Below are 21,658 nucleotides of genomic sequence, written 5' to 3'. Positions count from 1 at the left end.
AGTGGCGGCTTAATGATCCTTTGTCGGATCACAGCTGGAGATGAGAAAGCACCATCATATGACAGACCTGATGAATGACACTGACGGGACAGAGAGAGGGGGGACCGATCAACTTTAGCCAAACTCAATGCAACTCTGCCAAAATGCACGAGGGGTAAATAAAGCAAACGCCAATTCAGAGGAGCCAGAGTGAAGTGTGCATTAGCGCAGATCGCTGTGGCAGTTTTCGGAGCACTCGCGTTTGTTTGGTTGTGTTGTCGCGCGCTCCGCGGACTGCACGGTAAACGGTACCTGGCGCGGCTGTCGCTGCAGTTTCTCGAGGAGCCGCCGGCGAGTTTATGTCGCTTGCGTTCTCGTCCAGGTCTCCGTCGTCTTCTTCTTCATCAAAATCTCCTCCCTCGGAATTAACCGCCGTGCCCTCATCATCCTCACAAGAACGGAGAAGAGAGGACATTATACTCCCGTCGGTGACCCCGTTCCGCGAGATCTAAAAGTGTATTCCTTCCGAATTATGATATTTATTTAATATTCAAATCGACACACAAAAGTGGGGGGCGTTTTGGAATATTTTACACTACAAGGCAGAGAAACAAAGATGGCCGCCCTTATATTTATTTTTTAACAACCCCCCCCCCCCCCCCCCAATAAGGAAAATCCCCTTACATAAAAATGGCTGACTATATTATTTCAGAACGCCCCCCCCCCCCTGCTTTTTTCTCCCTCTCTCTCTCTCTCTCTCTCTCTCTCACTCTCTCTCTCAATTTCTCTCTCTCCAGCCTCCCCTCCCTCCTTAAAAATAATCACTTTGTGTCGTGAGGGGAGCGTATAGCGGATTGCAACTTGTGTTTCAACTCGCTTTATTGTGTGAGCTTTCGTTCTCTCTCTGCTTCAGACTTGCCTGGTTACTGTCTGGGTGTTTTTTTTTTTCGAAAGTGCACATAGTAACGCCCTCGCGCACTTTACGCATAGACAGTAAGACTTTACGCGGCGTAGCATTAAACAAACACGGCCAGCTTTATATTCTTTTAAGGCCCTCACCTTTGTGAAAACAAATCTAAAATAATAATAATAATTTAAAAAATTGTAAAAATAATGATGATTAAAAAAAAGTGGATCGAAAGGGCTGATGTGAGGTTTGCTGGGGGGAGCGCTGCCGCAGCCATGCCCACACTTGCATCATGTTGCATTGCTTAAAAATTAACTATTTAAGCTCAGGACAGAACAAAGGAAGTTTTCAGAGCCACTCAAAATAGAATAAATTATTAGGAAAATTATATGGAATGGATCATTTATATTTTTAGCTGCTGAATTACAATAATATTTTGCAAGTGCACATATTGGAGTGTGACATCCTGAGCCGTGGTACTGATGATGCAAAAAGCTTTATACATTTCTTTCTGCTTTAAATGCAGTTTTTCATATTTAGTCTAATATAGTTTTTTTATTGTTTGGCTGGTATAAATCCAAATCAGCGGTTCTTAACCTTTGTGACTCTGAGGCCTCCAATTGTCAAAAACAATATTTGAAGTCACTTGAAGATATTTGTTGTACTTTTGCTGCTCATTTCAAACTTTTTCATATATATATATATATATATATATATATATATATATATATATATATAAGAAGGTGGAATATACTTAAATATTTATATAAACAATCTAAATGATATTTATAATAGCAAAAATATTTAAATAAAATAATTAATGTAATAAAATTCCAAAATTACAGATGCATTAAATGAATGTTTATCAGGATTTACGTTACTATTAATTAATATACTGGATTTTTGTAGTAATTTGTGATTTGTAAATTTATTATAAATTATAAATTTTACTATAATTTTTGAGCTTGACAACTACAAAAATGTATATATATATATATATATATGTTATAGATATTTCCATGACTTTTCCAGGTCTTAAAAAAAATCCCACTTAAAATTCCATATAGATCCAGGTTTCTCAAGATCACAGAAACAGGAATGAATTAAAACAAGAAATATGACATCAGCTTTTTGGTGCACATCTGGTCTTACTTTGAATAATTTTGAGCAATCTCAAGACCCCTGGATGAGAACCGCTGTTGTTCTATAGGTTCTTTACCGTGCACACAGAACAAAAAGATGCCCAAAAATTCATTAGACCAAGTACACGGTGCACAAGCAAATGAAACTGCTTACCAAAAAGATGCACGTTTGCAGACGTTAATGGCATAGTCTCATAAAGCAGTGATTAAATTGAAATGTTAGCTGCATGAAATCATTTCTGTCTACATGCATACATATGCTACTTGGGGTCGAGAGAGCCCGCTGTGGCCTACAATACAGTAGCTGCTGCATTTCCTGTGAGCAATTACCATGGCAACTACCCGACTTTATGGTTCAGAGGTTTATTATGTAGGCTGGCATTCATCTTTTTTATTCTGTTGCTCAGCATTTGATTGGACGAAGCCCCTCAGAGAGCTGCAATAAGACACAGACAGGAATCGATAAAAAAACACTGAACACATGAATAGTTGATGTGGCGTTCATTCTTCTCGCTCGAATTGGCTCGCAGTGGATGTGATATTCTAATAAATTATATGCCATTGTTCGTATAAGTAGCATGCGATTTTAGAGTTCAGTGAGGTCATCGTTGAAATACAGACATATGGATGGAGAGAAGAGGTCACAGTCCGGGCTTCCGCAGTAAAGCTCGTCCTCTGCAGGGATGCCGTTTTCACTCAGGGTCTTGCTCATGTCCAAATTTACGCCATTGTGCTTCCAGGTGTAGCTTGCTGCATGGGAATTGTAGCGCAGGTATCGCTGGAGAATCTCATCCAGAGTCTCCTCAGAGCAAACCTGCTTAGAAAATAACAGCTTAGAACTATTTGGCTGCTCAGAAAATACATGTTCACTTTATGAATGCACATACACATAAAGATGCAAAGAACGGGAGGGAGGACAAAATCAAAAGATGAAGAGGAGCTACAAAGCGATGAAGCAGAGCAGCCCTGCCCTCTTCAGTATGCAGCAGTGCAGTGCAAGCGTGACAAGGAATGTACTCTCTGCATGCATTTTATCTCAGGAATGCTTAAATAATTAATACGCACTTTTTTTAGGCACAATCCTGAAATCATTTTGCAGAGGAGCCAGCATCTGCATTTTCTGCTCTCTACAAATCTCTGCCAGGTTAATATTGGCCTACCTCCAGCCTCTGCTCTTGGGAGGTTAGAGTGTTGATAATGCGGATCCAGCGTGTTTTGGCAGACAGCAACCCAACCTCGTAGCGGTTATCCTTCCACCACGGCTTCCCGAAGTCATTGGGCCAGTCAGTGCGAGGGCAAGGAGGGGATATGTGTAAAAAGCGCCCCCTAGGGGTGTAGTATTTAATGCAGCCAGTCAATGGGTCAACATGGGTAAGAATCTAAAAAGTTAAAACACAACACTGAATCAACAAAAAAAAAAAAAAACATTAGCTCCATAATCAAGTAAAAAATTTTATCATTTAGAAGATTGTGCCTTTAAAAATTTTATTTTCTTCCATTATTGTGAAACATATCTGAGTGAAACACCCTCTTCGAATGAGAAAATAGTGTAGAGCTAGACTATTTTGTTTTTGGGAACTGACTGGAATGCTGTCATGTTCTAACTGGTGCATTACTGCATTATTAACATCTCGTGTGAGTGACAGGTTGCTGATCCACACCTTATCAGAGAAGAGATCACTGCAACGATAGGGGAAATTAATGTTTTTGTTTTTTTATGAAAGATTACAGGGGGACATTAAATAAAAAGAAAATGTGCATGAGACATTTATAATAAATACTGCAATGTTCCATAAAAAAGTATTGTCAATTCATGCCAACACTGTAAAAAATAATACGTAAAATATACGGTAAAAAAACTGGCAGCTGTGGTTGGCAGAATTATACTGTAAAAAATATGGTAACACCGTTTTAGGTTTAACGGTTTTATACCAAATACGGATACACAATTTCAGGTTTAACGGTTTTGCCTTAAATGTACAGTTTAATACTTTAATTGATATGATATTAATATACCAAATTATTGAAGTACTGAAATCTGTTTTGTACCTTTGTAAGACACTGGTAACCACCAAAAGCAGGTGGTGATGAGAAATTAAGTGATGAAACAAAGCCCATCACAAGCAGCTTGTGAATAATAAGATACATAGAAAGTGCACGGTTTCATTCACACAAGCACTAACCACCCTCACGGTGAGACTTTTTAAACTGAAATATGCAATAAACAATAATTTAACAACATTATATGTAACATACAACTCTAATAAACATAACCGATAAGAAAAAAATAAGAAACAATTATTTCAAAGAACGTCAGTATACGGTTTTTCAAATTACCATTGATCATTTAAACAGGTTTGCTTTGTACTGTAGCATCTTTACAGTTTTTTACCGTTAAAATCACAGTCATTTTTTATAGTGCAGAAAGCAATGCAGTAGCCTAGTTTGGTTTAAGTTATGTTCTCAGGGTGGGAAATTCATACTTATTTGAAATGAAGGAATGTTTTCAAAAACACACAGATTTTACTCCAAGTTCTTATCTTTGAAATAATCATCAAACCATACTGGGAAAAAATACTAAAATCAAATACCATATTTAAAAAAAATATTTGGAAAACCTACTTAATTACTAGTTATTTGTGTGTGCCCTATGGGAGTCCTTGGTTTTGAAAAATAACATGAAAATATTTGACAAATGTAATTACAGTGGCTTACATCCTTTGTCTTTGGGTCAAACCAGTGACTGATGTCCTTCCCTGCACACTCTGTGATAGGTTTCAATAACACATCACCTATAAGAAACAGAGTTTGTTACAATGCTCTTAATAATCAGTTAATACGTGCCAAATTTAAATTTGGGGACACAATCGTTTATTACTTTTCATTTTGAACGATATGGCTGACTTAACCTTACTTGCCTTTATATTCCTCCAGGAGCGGTGTCAGATCGTACACTTTGCCCAGGTAAGACACCCAAATATCGTTGAGAGTGTTGTGAACGGACACCTCGTTCGGCGTGAAATACTTTGGGCGCCGCATTTTAACAAACTTCCTGTTTTGAAGAAATAAAACCGTTTACTCGATTTAGGAGTACAGTACGTTATTCAGTCACCGTACAAGACTAACGTTACTGTTGTTATCTTGGCCACGGAGGCGCGCACATGCTCACTTGTTGTTGTGGTAACCGAAGCACAAGAGACGGGAGCGCGCAACATAAGGAAAAAATTGGCGCTAGTTTTTTATTTTCAGTTTGGTAAAACTTCATAATGAGGCAATTATAAATTATTATAAAGTGTTACCATTATTTTCTATGCTTTGCTAAAAAGTACTATTGGGTAATTGTGATTTTTTTTTTATTACATCATATTTTCACCCTTCAGCTAAAAATAAAAAATAAATTTAAAGTAACTGTGATGCTTGCCTTTACCTTCAAGTCCACACATTAATCCTAGGAAAAAAAGACACTTGACAAATGAGTTTTCAATACTCTTTCTTAAATACAGTATATCTTGGAGATTTTCATGGATTTGCTTAGCTTAAAACAAATGAAAAACAAGGATAAAACATTAGGAAGACCTATGTCTTTAACATCAGTGAGGTCAAAGGAGACATTGCATTGGCCCCCCAGAAAACTGCAAACCTTTTAAATGACTTTTGCCACATTTCATAAATCTTATTCATTTCATAAATGTATTTTCCAATATCTGTCGATTTCTTAAGTTGGTTGAACTTAGATTTGAAAGTGCAGGACTAACAATAGTTTCAAAGCTTTGTTGTGGGACACTGACCTGTTGATATATAAGGGGGAAAAAAAACTTCAACCAAATAAAGACTGGTTTATAGCCTGCCATCTGATTTATCATCTGCAACAGCTGTCAAATGATCATAAACATTCTGTCATGTAAACTTTTAGCAAAGATTTCTGTAAAAAATATATATATATTGTGCAAACCGGTATCAGATCGAAATTGTCAGGCTATAAAGCATGATCATTACTGGTAGTTTTAAGCAGGAGGTACTTCCTTTGCCAAAAACTGTGCAATACTGTTTTATCTATTTCAAGACTGATAGCATGTCAGAGATGAATCTTTAAGAACGCAAATATGACATACTGGTGGCAGAAGTACATGATGGCACAGTCGAAAAGAAACCACAACCCTAAAATCTGGAGTGCTATTCAAAAAAAACAAACGTAAGCAGCAGAAAAAGAAAAAAAAAGACAGTATGAGAAAGATAAAGTGATGTTAAAAGATGGCACATGTCAAAGAAAGATCAAAAAGTTTGAGCCAAAATGACTGATCTGGTGTTAGGACTCCAAGTTCAACTAGACTGCATTTTTCCGTACTGAAGGACCGGAAACCAAACACCAAACTAGTGGTGCTTGCCCGATCAAGTAATTTGCTCCTGGAGAAGTCCAAAACAGCCTTTGGATTCAAGTCTCAACTACAAAAAAAAACTCCCTGTTTGATAAGTTTCCTCCTGAAGTTCAGTTTGGATAAAGCAGGTTCTCCAGCCAGGTTTCTTAGTCCAAATCATTGTCCGTTTATACTGCATCAGCCTCTCCGTTATCAGTTGTAGTGGAATTTGAAGTGAAAGTTTCCACCCTCAAAGGGGTTAAAGCCAAAGGGCCCTTCTCTGCCTCCTCCACCCTGCTGATTCTCAGGGTCCAGGGGGTCCTCGCCGGAATCAAACTTCTGACGCATTTCTGAACAGAAAACACCACCAAAGAGAGCATCGAATTGAAGACACTTAATGATTAGATTTCCAATGTTTTTGAAAGAAGCCTCTTATCCTCACCAAAGCTGGATATACAGTATTTGACCAAAAATACAATGCAATTTATTAGTTTATTGTAATACGTTTTAGAAAGTAATTTATGCCTGTGAAAGCAAAGCTAAATTTGCAACATCATTACTCCAGTCTTCAGTGTCTCACGATCCTTCAGAAGACATTCTAATATACTGATTTCTTGCTCATTTAATAATAACGTTATCAGTTTTGAAGGCTTAATATTTTTGTTGAAATCAGGATTCTATGATGAATAAAAAAACAGAACAACATTTATTTAAAACAGAAATCCCTTGTATTACACATTACTGTAGGTTTTACTAAATAAACACTTTAGACTTTTTTTTTTTTTAATTTACAAACTTTTGATCAGTAGTGTTGCACATCCAGCGATAAAACAAGCTTAAACAAAAATGTTACAAAAACTTTTGACTGCCTATAGACCGCTAAGGACTGAAAAGCATTTGTATTCATGCTTAATTTAGTTTTTTCTGTCATCTGACATTTTCCTACCTGTATCTGTGAGCACTTCCTTTGCTGATGCGATATCAATAAACTTTTTCTCTGCCTCTTTCTTGTCTGCTTCAGACTGGAAGTTATCCGGATGCCACTGCTGAGCCAGCTTTCTATACGCTTTTATGACTTCCTGTTTGTTGGCACTCCTAAAAAACAAGTGAAAAGACACAAGCATTTCAGTCAAACAATCTACTTTCATTGTTTCTACTGCAAGAGCCCCAGAAACAACCTTCTGCTTTATTATAGTCACAAAACAGTACAGAAACAGTTAAGGACGTAACACTGCCTGCAACATTACCTGCTGACTCCCAGGATCTTGTAATAGTCTCTCTTGCGAGACTGCTTGAGGAGCTTCTGTGCTCGGTCAAGACCTTCACGAATCTCCTGGCTGTCCTCATCAAACTCCCGTGCCTCCTGATAGTCTTCCACAGCTGAAACGGAGGAAGAAACACAAGTTTATGCAAACAAAATGAAAAGGTTATGAAGTCAGTGAGAGTTGAACTACCTTTATCATATTCCTGCAGTAAGATGTATGCCTCCGCTCGGTCCCGGAGGATGTGGATATTCTGAGGTTCTCTCTGGTGGGCTTCTGAACAAATGTCTACGGCCTCCTCGGCACTCTTCATCTGGAGGAGCCAAAAGAGGGAGCGAGAGAAAAACAGACCCAGACTCTCAATGCTCTTATTCTTATTAACCTCTAACGATGTGAAAGTGAACATACCATATGAATGGCGATTACTACGACAGCTGGATTTGAAGGGTTTTCATCCCTCATTAAAAAGCTGTGAAATAACTAAATGACATGATAAAGGAACATACTTTGACTAAGCAGAAGCAGGTCCTCTCCTTTGCTTTATTAGTGTAGAATGCCACGTTGGGCTCTGTTCGCATCACAGTTTCATACTTCTCGATGGCCTCCTGATACCTGTCATAAAAATACAACCAGTAGCACTGAAAAACCTGAAATAATTAAAAAGTATGGAGATATAAAACCATTCAAAACCACATCCGAAATATTTTTAAAACAGATTATTATTTTTTATTCAGCAAGTATGCATTAAATTAATCAAATGTGACAGTGAAGACATTTTTTTCCCCCGAAAAAATGCAGTTCTTACTAAGCTTTCTATTCATCAAATGATGTGACGGTTTCCGAAAAAAATACAAATAAGCAGCACAACTGCTTTCAACACTGTTAATAATAATAAATGTTTCTTGAGCAGCACATTAGAATGATTTCTGAAGGATCATGTGACACTGAAGACTGCAAGTAATGATGCTGGAAATTCAGCTTTACCATCACAAAAAGAAATAAAAAATACTGTTTTGACTTATATATTGATAAAGACTTTCAAGAGATTCCCAAACCTTTCAACGGTAGTGTATAGAATGTGAGTCAAAATAAGCAATAAGATAAATAATACAAAAATAAGAACAGCACCTCTGTTCTGAGATCAGCTCTTCTGCAGAGTCCAGCTGCTTGCTGAGCTTCTTGACCTGTTTGTAGTGAGCGAAACACTCCTTATCATCCTGATCCAGCTTCAGACACTCACGGACCTGACTGAAAACAGAAACAAAGAGAGAAACACACAGTGAACTGGAGCGAAAAAGAGAAGCAACTCTACTTTTTAACATTACATGAGATTGGTGTATTACTATTACAACTACTGTACATGCACACAGTCAGTGTGTGGGACTGACAACTGTATTTACTCAACTGTACGACTCTAGAATTGTCCTTGAAGCAGCTTACATGAGAAGCTCGGCTCTGTATGATTTAATAAACCAAGGAGCATATGCTGAATGACATACTTAAGCGAGTCGTGATGATCGCCTAAACTGTAATGGAGTTGGCTGAGTTTGAGGAAGGCTGCTCGGTTGTCCGCACGGAGACGTGTTGCTGGTGTCAGGTCCATAATGGCCTTCCGTGGATCCCCGAGTCGGATGTAGCACTCGGCTCTTAGTTCTCGAGACTCTGGATCCCAAGGAGAGAGCTGGAAAACAAAAAAAAGATGACTACAGGACAAAGCTAGATGACAAAGCATTCACACGGAGTTTTAGAATCACGGAGGCATGCTAAGCTTAAACTGAAACATTTGATTTGTTATTTGTTATTGTATTCTATTTGTAGGGCCACTCATTTCAAACTTTTATATTATAACTTTATAACATTAAAATAGTTTTATTCATAAAGAATGCTTTAATTTTATCAAAAGTTATGGTAAAGTCATGTATAAAGAAACATTTCTATTTTTTTAATTAATGCAGTGCTTCTGAACTTTCTATTTATCAAAGAATCCTTTTTTTATTATTATTATTAAATGTTTCCAAAGTTAAGCATCTGCTTCCAATATTGACAGAGAGAAATTTCTCAAATTCTGAAGGATCATGTGACACTGAAGACTGGAGACATCGATGCTGAAAATTCAGCTTTGCCATCATAGAAATAAATTCAATTATGAAATATATAAATATATAAATATAAATAGAAAATGGTTTTAAATTATCATGCTAATTCACATATTACTGTATTTTTTATTTTTTTTTGGCCAAATAAATGCAGCTTTGGTGAACCTGGTGAAGAGACTTCTTACATAAACAATTTTTTTTTTATGTGCTGTCAAATGATTAACTGCATCCAAAAAGTTTTTGTTTACATAATATGTGTGTGTATACGGAGTATATTTTTTATGTTTATATACATACAAACACATGCATTTATACATTTAAGATTTTTTTAGTTTTTTTTTTATATTAAACATTTGTATATAATATAAAAAATAAGAATAAAAAACCATAAATGTATATGCATGTAAATATTTTCAAAATATATTCAGTATGTGTGTGTGTTTATATATACACATAATCAATATACACAGTACATATATTAAGTAAACAAAAACTTTTATTATGGATGTGATTTATCATTTAACTGCACTAATTTTTACCAACCCCAAACATTTCAACAACAGTGTAAATTTCAGTTTCTAACACAAACAAAGCTACTGTGTGTGTGTAGAATAGCACACAAGCTCTAGAGAAGACTTTTATGCTAAGTTTTGGGTCCTTTTTAAGCTTGACAGTATACATTACATAACACTTCTGTTTTAATGAAAAAAGACTCTAGAATCTGAAAAGAATCGTGTTTTGCATTTCACTGAGGAAGGAAAAAAGCCAAATGGTTTTGGAAAAACAAATTTTTTGGGTGAACAATCCCTTTAATATTACTATTAACACTTGTATCAATATATAAACACCACCTGTTGCTGCATGTGCATTTTTGATCTCCAGACTAACTCACCTCTATGACTTTCTCCAGCACTTGGACAGTAGTGATGTAGTCTGCTCGGTGATGGGCCTCATGTGCCTCTTCCTGGAGTAACTCCAGCTCTTCAGCCTTGCTGAGCTGATCATGTGCTTCCTCATGATCCGGGGAACGCTTCAGCTGCAAAGGAGAAACGTAAACAGAGCAGGAGGCAGGAAACAGAACAAAATGGAGCAAAATGTGACCTGGTTTGAGAATGAAGTTGGCAGGTTTTAAAGGTATAAGGGAATTGTTTCACTCACTACTGCTTGGAAGTCTTCTCTAGCCTCTTGAGTACTTCCCTGTTTCAGTAGAATATTACCCCTCTGCAGTCTGGCCTGAAAACACACACACACACACACACATCATAAACATATATATACGCTACTGCCACCTAGAATGGAGTTTGATATCACAACCACAAAAATGCACTCACCGCAAGAAAGTCTGGCTTGAGCTGTATGGCCTGGGACAGGTCAGGCAGAGCTGACTTGGACTTCCCCATAGCCAGGAACACAGCGGCCCGTTTGTAGTATGTCAGGTAGTTCTTAGAGTCCCCCTCTGTTTAACATATTCGCATCGGTTAATAAACTGCATCTTTACTTTATTTACAATCACCTACGTACACTGAATGTGATCGCATTTTAATACTAACTAGCATCAACTAAAACAACAAAATTAAACTGGTGTTTAACAGTTGTCTGGTCTGTAAATTTTGTATAGGTTTTTTAAGTCTTTTTTAAGCTTTGAACAAAAATACAGTAAAATTTGATATATATATATATAAACATTTATTGTATGCCAAAGCTGAATTTTCAGTATAATTTCTCCAGTCTTCAATGTCAACTGTGACATGATCCTTCAGAATTAATTCTAATATGGTCATTTTAGTGCTTAAGAAATTATTCTTATCATCAATGTGTCAAACAGTTACGCTGTTAAATATTTTTGAGAATCTGAGAATTAAAAAAAAACGTTTATGTTCAAAAGAACAGCATTTGCTTCGCCTGTAACATTATAAATGTCTCTAAACATCATCTTTCATAAGTAAAAGTATTCATTTTTGTTTAAAAATTCGTACTGACTGCAGTCTTTTGAATGGTACAGTAGGCTCCATCGGTCACTGTGTGTGTGCATACATGTCTTACCCACAGCTGAATGATAGTGAGACAGGGCCTCGGCCAGCTGTCCGGCTGCCAGCAGTTTACGACCCATTTCCAGATGATGCTCAATCTCAACAGGTGTTGCTCCTAACACACCTGAAACAAAGAGACAGGTGACTTACACATGACACCTGCTGAACTTCATAATGAGACAGCTTTGAAAACCCCCAATCTGCCTGATGGGAATGAGTTTACATTCCTTAAACTTACATACCCAAAACAATGTTTTTACATAACTTACATACCCAAAACAACAAGTGTTTCGATCACGTCATAATAACAAACTCCTTAAAGGGAATTCAACACGGCTTTCCACTGCATTTATGTTTCGGTTAACAATGATAGCACAAAAAGTGAAACCATGCAAACAGCACTCCACCCTCTAGTTATGGAAAACGAAACAAAAGTAAAACTAAAAGGACTAAAATCTCTACTTAACTCTAGAACGGCTTCTGTTTCAATATTAACCAATAAAGAGCTTTAAAAGCTTTACATTTAGGATATATTAATAACTCCAAGGTATACGGTAGAAGGCCATTATATATGTTTTGTTATCACAATAATCCATGTATTAATTAAAAAACGAACTATCACTTCTAGGTCTCATGAAGTGCATCAAATAAATTATGATTTGTGTCCAAAAACAATTATTAAATGACACGGTAGTGCTATGTTGCTCTTCTGTTAGACCAAAAACAGATTCTAAAGAGAGAGAAATTGAGTTGTCAACCTAGACAGTTTCAGATGACATCAAAATACTGTTTAGATACTTATCTTACTAAGTTTTAAAAGTCAATATGATTTTATCAGAAACTTCTTCCTTGACACTTCCTGTTGAGCACCTGTGGAGGTACCCCGCTATACTGCTTATAGTGCCAGATGATGGAATTATGTTATTCTAAAATATAGATTTTATTATTACCATATTCCTGTAACATGATTTTAAGTGATACTTGAAAGAACACCATAGTATTATCATGGTTCTTCTCCAAAACATGGTAATACTACGGTTCTTCCCAGACAACTGAAGAAAACAAAACGGAAAAAATGATTTCCTTTTTAATAAATAGGTGAGCTGTGAGGTGTGCAGTGTAAAGTGATCTCTCACCGTCCAGCTGTAGGTCCAGGAGCACACAGAGCAGAGACAAGGAGGATAGGACACTGCTCAAACCTCTCCGCCGTCCCGAATCCATCATGACATTCATTTATCACACCCCCGATATACAACCGTGTGTCTTTCCACTGGGATTTACAACGCCTAATAGGACAGAACAGGTCTTTACACTCAGATCATCCTAACAGCGACATATATCCGGCACACTTGGCAAGAACGCGATGTTTCTGTTGTCCGGATTATAAATACGTCCGAGTGGAATAAAGCAATGCGAAACTCTAGTTCCGCGTGTCTCCCTGCGTGTATTGTAATTTATAGCCAGGTGTTTCTTAGCCCAGTGTGACAGTGACCGTGCACAACAGCTGACGGCCACCTACTTTTTGGTGAAGCTCCTGGGTGTACAATTCAAATCGCCCTACATTTCAGCGCGGTGACTGGCTGCTCACATCCGTGTTTGCCGACAAACGTGGTCCCGTCCCATTGGCCGAATTATTTCAGCGCACTGGACGGACACGCCCACGTCCTGCAATGGACTGACAGCTGATATGACCCGTCATCATCACTTGTGAGGAAAAGTCTGTTCTCGTCTGGCCTTCAGTAAAGGAAGCCGTTGTTGCCATGACAAATATTCTATTCTATTCTATTCTATTCTATTCTATTCTATTCTATTCTATCCCTTATGTTCTTACAGCATTAAACCACAACTGAAAAAAGAATAGGACAGTATCAAATATACACTGCACTTAAGTTCTAATATTATATTTTGCAAAATACAAATAAATTAAATCCCTGTAGGAACAGTGAGGTTTTCAAATATTTACTGTGTTAAAAATGGTTGTTATATATGATTCCATGGTTTTTTTAATGCATTTGGATTATGTTATACTCTGTTCTGTTATGAATATATGCTGTTTTATAGCATTATGGAATAGAATGCAGCTTAAAAGAAAAGAACAGAAATGGTAACGATGGTTTTGTTATAAGTTATCATTATTACTGAAAATAAATAAATAAATAAAACAATGTGCCTACTTCAAACTAAAATGCTTGAATAAAAGATCATTTAATAGAATAGACCCTATCAAGTATTTACTGTGGTTTCTATTGCTAAAACTAATTGCTCTTTTCAATAAGCCAAACTTTTGCAAGACTTTCCTTAACAAATGTTCCATGCATTTTGCATTGCAGCCCCGCACCTTCGTGACAGAGGAGTCCAAGGTTGCGTTTTCTCTTACCCTACTCTCTGGCAGGGCCGCCTTATGGGGGACAGCGGTATGGGAGAATCAACATCTGTGTTGCGCCTTGTTCCACGCCCTCTCCGAAGAGATGAAACGGGTGTTCGATCGAGCCGCGACCGGCAGGGAGGCCGCTCACCAGCTCTCGGACCTCAAACACGGAAAATCATTGGTGGCGGACTATTCCATTCAGTTCCGCACCCTGGCGGCCGCGTGCCAGTGGAACGAGGCGGTGCAGTGGGATCGATTCCTGCATGGGCTGGCCGACCATGTTCAGAATGAGATCTACCTCCCGAGCTGCCCCCAACGTTCAACGGCCTAATCGACCTGGCACTCCGGGTGGACGCTTGGATTAACCGCCTGGGTAGACAAGTCATTCCTACACGCCATTACGTCTCTCCAGAAAGGGCCGCTCGTGTCGAGAGAACATGGTCGGTCCCGTCGACGATCACAAACCCATGCAGGTGGGTAGAGCTCTGCTTTCCCGGAGGGAGAGAGAGCGGCGGAGGTCCCAAGGACTATGCTTATATTGCGGTGGCTCGAAGCATTCCATCCATTCCTGCCCGGTAAAAAGAGCCAGCCCAGTAGTAAGTCTGAGGCTACTATCGGGTGGGATCTCCGCCGGGAAGTCCTCAACCACATCATCGACTCTCCTTCCGGTGAAACTGCGGTGGGAGAACCACACTCACGACTGTCACGCCCTTCTGGACTCTGGGGCAGAAGGTAATTTCATTGACTCTCTCCTTGCATGTCACTTGAACCTTCCAGTTCTTCCTGTGTCTCATCCCATCCATGTCACCGCACTCAATGGCCAGGAACTGCCACACGTCCCCCACTACACTGAACCCATAACTCTGCTCACCTCAGGCAACCACAGTGAAACCATATCCTTTTACCTCATTGACTCCCCTGTAGCTCCCATTGTTTTAGGTCACCCCTGGTTAATCAAACATAATCCACGAGTGGATTGGGGTTCCAACACAGTCACCTTGTGGAGTGAAAGTTGTCATGAGTCTTGTCTGGTTTCTGCTTGTCCAGTTGTGCCTGTTTCTGTCTTTCAGAAAGAGACCATGGTGTTATCAAACGTGCCCACAGAGTACTTGGACCTGAAGCAGGTGTTCAGTAAGTCCCGTGCTGCTTCTCTTCCTCCGCATCGTCCCTACGACTGTGCTATAAATTTAGTGCCAGGTAAGTCTCCGCCTAAAGGCAAGCTTTACTCTCTTTCTATTCCTTTGCATCGAGGTTCATCTGCCCTTCCTTTTTGTGGCTAAGAAGGATGGCTCTCTGCGACCATGTATTGACTACCGAGAGCTGAACAACATCACGATAAAGAACACCTATCCGTTACCGTTGATGTCTTCAGCTTTCGAGAGGTTACAGGGAGCATCCGTATTCACAAAATTGGATTTACATAACTCTTATCATTTGGTCCGCATCAGGAAGCGGGATGAATGGAAAACCGCCTTTAACACCCCTAGAGGGCACTTTGAATATTTGGTGATGCCGTTCGGGCTCTCCAACTCGCCAAGGGTTTTCCAAGCACTCGTTAATGGCGTGTTGAGAGACATGGTAGATCAGTTTATATATGTTTACCTGGATGACATACTGATTTTTTCTTCATTTCTCCAGGAACATGTTCAACACGTCAGACGAGTGCCCCAGAGGTTACTCGAGAATGGGCTTTTTTGTCAAGGCGGACAAATGCGTATTCCATGCACAGTCTGTCCCCTTCCTAGAGTATATCGTATCGCCCGAGGGAATACGTATGAATCCTGACAAGGTTAAGGCTGTGATAGATTGGACCGATCACAAGAATTTAGAGTATATTAGAACTGCCAAAAGACTTAATTTTAGGCAGGCTTGGTGGGCACTTTTTTTTTTGGTCGTTTTGATTTTACTCTGTCATACCGCCCGGGTTCCAAAAATGTCAAACCCGATTCTTTGTCACGTCTTTTTGATCCCTCCGCCCGTCCGGTGACTCCAGAGTGTATTTTACCTGAGAAAATAGTCGTCTCAGCACTCGCATGGAAGGTCAAATCGAAGGTCAAGACGGCCTTAGAAGGGGTAACGCCTCCACCCGGTTGCCCACCGAATCGTTTATTTGTGCCAGAAGAGTTACGGTCTGAATTATTCAGGGGGGTCACTGCTCTAACGTTGCTTGTCATCCAGGGATAAGCCTAACCAAGGAGTTAGTTAAACAACGATTCTGGTGGCCACTTATGGCTCGTGACGTCCACGATTTTGTTTTGGCTTGCTCAGTTTGTGCCAGTGGTAAGTCGTCTAACCGGCCTCCTGATGGGCTTCTTCAACCGCTGTCTGTCCCTTCGAGACCCTGGTCACATATCGCTCTAGATTTTGTTACCGCCCTCCCACCCTCTAATGGCATGACGGTCGTTTTGACCGTACTGGACCGGTTCTCGAAGGCGGCACATTTCATTCCCTTGCCCAAATTACCTACAGCCAAGGAGACAGCGGTCACTGTACTAGAGCACTTCTTTCGGTTACATGGCCTCCCGGTAGACGTGGTTTCTGACAGGGGATCCCAATTCATATCCAAATTTTGGAAAGAGTTTTGTAAATTGCTAGGAGCGACGGTTAGTCTGTCTTCGGGTTATCATCCCCAGAGTAACGGGCAGTCTGAGCGAGCCAACCAAGATTTAGAGAGAACATTGCGATGTTTGGTCTCCAAGAATCCTTCTTCCTGGAGCCAACAACTCTCTATGGTGGAGTACGCTCACAATTCGTTACCAGTATCAACCACAGGCCTTTCTCCATTTCAGTGCAGCGTAGGTTACCAGCCACCAGCTTTTCCTAGTCTGGAATCTGAAGTTGCGGTCCCCTCCGCTCACGCATATGTCCAGAGGTGCCACCGCACCTGGACCAGAGCCCGCAAGACTCTGCTCCAGATGAGGGAGTGCACTAAGGCCAAGGCCGATTTCCACCGGTCAAAGCCTCCCGTTTACGTCATGGGTCAAAAAGTGTGGTTTTCTACTAACAATATTCCTCTCCGTTCCATTTCTAACAAATTAGCCCCCAAATTCATTGGCCCGTTTACTGTCACCAAGATCATTAGTCCGGTGACAGTCCGCCTCAAAATCCCTCCAGCGTACAGGAGAATACATCCCGCCTTCCATGTGTCCAAAATTACTTGGTGGACTGGGAAGATTACGTTCCGGAGGAAAGGAGTTGGCCCTGAACTCCAGGAGGCGTTCCTAGAGGGGGGGGGGGGGGGGGGGGGGTACTGTCACGGTTGGTAAACCGTGATCTCTGGGTTTTGCACTTTGTGGGTGAAGTCTGTGTGTTACGCGTCAGCACTGATTAGTTTGTGGGCGTCTCCGTTAATTGTCATCAGCAACTGCTGTCACTCATTACTCATCCCTATATATTGGCTTGTCTAACGTCTTGTGTTCGTGAGAGCGTTGTTTCATGTTTGTAACCTATGCCTTGCTTTCTTGTGTGTTTCTGCGTTGGATGTCCGTGTCTCCCCGGAACCCCGTCCACTCTACGCAACCCATCACCAAGCAACACCACTTACCTTCGGCTCGCTTCCCCGCAGTTCCTGTGTCACCCTCTCCTGCTGCCAACTCCCCTCCGCCTTCTGGATTCGTCAAACCCTCACCACCATCTTGGACTGTGTATTCCTCCCAGCGTTATTTGTGTCTCAGTTTTGTATTGTCTTCATTAAATCTCATTGATCTCGCACTTGCTTCCTGCCACTCCTTTACCCAGTCGTTATATTTTATTAGTGAGAAGAAGAATAGAAGAATCAAATTAAATGTGATATACTGTATTGTTGTTGTATAAACTTTGAAACTGTTGTGAACTGTTGAACAATAAAACATTCTCAAATATATGACATTTTTAAATGGCACGTTCTTATTTAATTTTAAATTATTACTTAACTTACCTCTAACATTTGAAATAAATGAATCTGGGACCCTCTATAAACAATGTAAGAAGCTTTGAACAGAATAGAATAGAATAGACCCTTTCAAGTATTTACCATGGTAACCATGGCTTCCATGCTATTATTACTAATTTGCAAAAACAGAATAAAATACTATGGGATTTTATTTAATAGTGTAAATGGTAAAGTTTTGTAAGAATACAATAAAATATGAAATGTTGTATTATTGTAATAGTGTGTTGGTTCAAACAATAAAATATCTCCAATATATAATGCCTTTTTTAATATATTTTTTAATGTTTGTTTATTGTTTGTATAAAACATCATATAAAACAGGGTCATTTGTACAAATAAATGGAGACAAGATAATTAACATGTTGTAAATCTTTTTTTTTCCAAATCTTGATTTACGTAACGGCAACAAAATTGTACTTTATGTACTTTATACATATTTACATAATTGCACTGATAAAACATAACCGGACAGAATATTAACAGTCAACTAATAATGTAATGTAATATGTTGTTTGGACTTGAAATTGACCAGAATTGCTTCATTCAGACATAGGCATTTCTTCCATAAGTGCTCTGCGTCTCTCTCCTGGATGCGGATGCTGAGTAAACCGTTTCACGTGTGGGCTGGTAGTAACTGCAAGAGAAGATGCAGAATGTAAGAAACATGCCCCAAAACACATGCACAAATGCATAAAATAACAAGAAAGGGCTAAATGTTTTATATGAAAGAACGAGAAGTGAGATAGTATGTGAAAGAGAAGCGTGTGAGTGAGTTTAAGAGATTGTGTCAAAGAAACTCACGCCTTCTCCTCTCTGCCCAGTTTGCAGGAGAACATGAGACAAGCTCCACCACAGATGGCAAGAACACCAGAGGCCCAGCCGATGTATAAAGCCTCTCCAATCTCATACCTATAACACACCACAAAAACAACATGTGCATAGGTTTCACTCAAACCAAATTTAGTCAAACTTTACACAAACAAAGGATCATAAATAATGCACATTAGTACCTTAATGGTAAATATTTGTATCTTTTATGACAGCTTTAGTACTCTTTTCTGAGAGTGTCCAAATACATTTAGGCCTATAGTACAGTTTAATTTAGTTTACTCTGATACTTCAGACTGTGTGTGAGCACCACCGATAGGTGTGAGTTGAAACGGCAGGTGGCAGCCTTTCCCTTTACATTTCCAATAGAGCTCTTACTTTTGGCCTGGGTAAAGCGGGTTGAAGAACTCTTGAGTGATGTTGGCCGCGTACCAGGACACTGATATCATCGTGCACAAACCTTTGGATGGGATTAAAAACAAAGTTTAACCGATGCAATAGCAATAAAGCTTTCGGAATGTGCATCTGATAAGAACTCTTTTAAACATAACTTGAAAAGCAAATCCACCAACAGGAGATCTCAGTCAAGGTTGAGTTTAATTAGTAATGTGTCTTACCCTGCAGCACGAAAAATGCGCCTCCGGTTCCTGCGATTCTGCCTTTCAGTGTGTAGTTGTCCCCGGCGGCCTTCGAGCACTGCATGCCGATGAGGGTGGCCACCACGCCGATGGTGCCCGCCATCACTGCCGCGATCATAAGCGCGCGCGACGCCTGGATATAACCTGGGGAAACAGAAAGAGCTGCTATTATATTACAATATTAACAAACCTACTCAAAGATCTGAATACAGTATTGATATAAAATATACAGGATTATATATAAATCAATAAAAAACCTCTAACACTAGCTTGCTCTATACTTTTTTATATTCTATCTCTTTTCTTTGTATTTATTATATTATTTAAAAGCCCTTGCTACGTTTACTGCGTCTAAGCTAACGGAGACTTGTTATAGCACTTGTGTATCATTGCGCTTTTGTTGTTTTTAATTGCTTCCATTGTCCTCATTTCGCTTTGAATAAAAGTGTTAAATGCAAATGTAATTGTAAATAAACAGCACAAAGTCAAATAGATATATAATATAATGATTTAGTAAATAAAAGAGAAACACATAAATAGTAAATAGCAGTAAACAAATAAATGAACAAATTTAAAATATTGAAAGGATAAATAAAAGAAAGAAGGAAGGAAGGAAAGTCAAATGAATTTAAAAGTAGTGTATAAAATAATTACTGGATGGAAAATGATGAATGAACAGACATCGCAACATTGTAGCTAAATAAATAAATGCATTTATAAGACAAATAGCTTAAATCAGACTGACAGAGAAAATAAATAAATAGTTAATAGCGGTAAACAAATAAAATATCAAAAGAAAGAAAAATTATTTAAATTATCCCAAAACACATGGAATGAGTTGTGAGGGGATAAATAGTAATGGTAACCACATTTCAACCTAAATGAAATTAATTTATAGTGGCGGCTGATATCACATGGCTACAAGGGTGATATGATAATGAAATTATTAGTAGGCTAAGTAAAGTGTGGTGATTGTGTCCTACCAGACAGGGCCAGCAGAGAGGGGAACTCGCGACAGTTGTGCACCCCCGTCGAGTCCGTGGCGCAGGACATCCACAGATTCTCGTAGAGGGTCGAGGTGGTGATCACTGTCCCGTCCAGTGTGGATACTTTCCAGTAACGGTTCGGGATTGTGACGCCAACCATTATCCAACTCACAAAACCGAGAATTAAAGCAACGACTTCGATAACCGGATCCATGGCTGCCTTATAGCTACAAGTCATCCACAATCGACTTTAGTATTTCTTGAGTTTTCCCTGCTTTATGTAGCCTACGCTAGTTTTTTTCTTTTTAAATGTGTTCTGCGTTGGCTGAAAAGTTATGAGAAATATCCAGGTTTTATTAATTTATCGAGCTGCTTCGTGAGCTAAGCCAGTTTTCCCACGGAGATCGACATATAAAAGCGATGGGTCACTTATAGGCTCTGTTTGCCCTCCCTTCTCGTGTGCATGCTTTTACACCTCGAAACTCAACAGGTGGTTATCGTTAAAGTCCAATGGTCGTTCCCTGACCTTCACTGGCAGTGCATCCTTATGTTTCATGGACTCACACACATTGCACACTGTAAAGTGTGATTAGCTGACTGCACCCAAACAGAGGGAGAATATCCGGTGCCACAGAAAATGCAAAAAAAAAAAAAAAAAAAAATCCTCTCCAAATTAAAAATATTTGTTGTCTATATCTGAAATAACTATCCATGTTCAAAACTTTGGGGTTGGTAAGTGTTTATTCCTGTGATAGCGAAGCTGATTTTTCAGCAGCCATTACTCCACTCTCCTGAAATCTGGTGCTCAAGAAACATTTAATATTATCATTGTTGAAAACATTTTTAGTGCATTTTATACTGCTTATAATAGTTTTGTGGAAGCCTCATACATTTCAAGATTTGTGATGAATATAAAGTTCAGAAAAATTTATTTGCAGCATTTTTTTTTTTGCAACAATTAGATGTCTTTACAGCCCTTGCCATGTGATCAATTGAATGCACCCTTACCAAATAAAATTATTATTAAATAAAATAAAAGTAAGATTTATTTAAAGTAAAAAAAAAATACTGACCTCACAGAACAAAACAATTGGTACAAATAAGACTATCAAAAGAGGGAAAAGGGGAACTATGGG

General features: G+C 39.0%; 4 protein-coding genes across 6 annotated transcripts in view; all 4 read right to left on the bottom strand.

Annotated features, from left to right (window-relative positions):
- LOC132116437 (chromodomain-helicase-DNA-binding protein 3-like) overlaps positions 1-621 on the bottom strand; it is a 47,955-nt gene extending 47,334 nt beyond the window's left edge. For both annotated transcript variants that reach the window (XM_059525256.1, XM_059525246.1), the window contains exon 1: positions 292-621. In XM_059525256.1, the coding sequence (XP_059381239.1) occupies positions 292-454 (163 nt within the window). In that variant the 5' untranslated portion in view covers positions 455-621. The remainder of the gene's footprint in view (positions 1-291) is intronic.
- Positions 622-2,102: 1,481 nt separating this feature from the next.
- On the bottom strand, positions 2,103-5,172 carry LOC132113694 (cytochrome b5 domain-containing protein 1). 2 transcript variants are annotated; one of them, XM_059521620.1, is made up of 4 exons: positions 4,947-5,172; positions 4,744-4,820; positions 3,189-3,407; positions 2,103-2,842 (listed from the first exon to the last, which is right to left on the bottom strand). In XM_059521620.1, the coding sequence occupies exons 1-4, from the start codon at positions 5,065-5,067 to the stop codon at positions 2,615-2,617; spliced, it is 645 nt and encodes a 214-aa protein (XP_059377603.1). In that variant the 5' UTR covers positions 5,068-5,172; the 3' UTR covers positions 2,103-2,614. The 2 variants fall into 2 exon arrangements, with proteins under 2 accessions (XP_059377603.1, XP_059377611.1); XM_059521628.1 differs by having other exon boundaries at positions 3,264-3,407.
- A 329-nt stretch (positions 5,173-5,501) lies between these two features.
- LOC132116425 (dnaJ homolog subfamily C member 3-like) lies at positions 5,502-13,398 on the bottom strand. The gene is made up of 13 exons (XM_059525238.1): positions 13,291-13,398; positions 12,908-13,057; positions 11,785-11,895; positions 11,073-11,197; positions 10,900-10,974; positions 10,634-10,777; positions 9,145-9,326; positions 8,774-8,893; positions 8,152-8,257; positions 7,838-7,958; positions 7,631-7,763; positions 7,330-7,478; positions 5,502-6,733 (listed from the first exon to the last, which is right to left on the bottom strand). The coding sequence occupies exons 2-13, from the start codon at positions 13,002-13,004 to the stop codon at positions 6,597-6,599; spliced, it is 1,500 nt and encodes a 499-aa protein (XP_059381221.1). The 5' UTR covers positions 13,005-13,057; positions 13,291-13,398; the 3' UTR covers positions 5,502-6,596.
- A 5,090-nt stretch (positions 13,399-18,488) lies between these two features.
- LOC132113689 (claudin-15-like) lies at positions 18,489-20,828 on the bottom strand. The gene is made up of 5 exons (XM_059521606.1): positions 20,520-20,828; positions 19,516-19,680; positions 19,277-19,358; positions 18,872-18,979; positions 18,489-18,704 (listed from the first exon to the last, which is right to left on the bottom strand). The coding sequence occupies exons 1-5, from the start codon at positions 20,758-20,760 to the stop codon at positions 18,614-18,616; spliced, it is 687 nt and encodes a 228-aa protein (XP_059377589.1). The 5' UTR covers positions 20,761-20,828; the 3' UTR covers positions 18,489-18,613.
- Positions 20,829-21,658: the final 830 nt, after the last annotated feature.

The sequence above is a fragment of the Carassius carassius genome, chromosome 3, assembly GCF_963082965.1.
Source record: "Carassius carassius chromosome 3, fCarCar2.1, whole genome shotgun sequence".
Taxonomy (NCBI): domain Eukaryota; kingdom Metazoa; phylum Chordata; class Actinopteri; order Cypriniformes; family Cyprinidae; genus Carassius; species Carassius carassius.
This window is presented reverse-complemented; position numbering and strand designations above follow the sequence as displayed.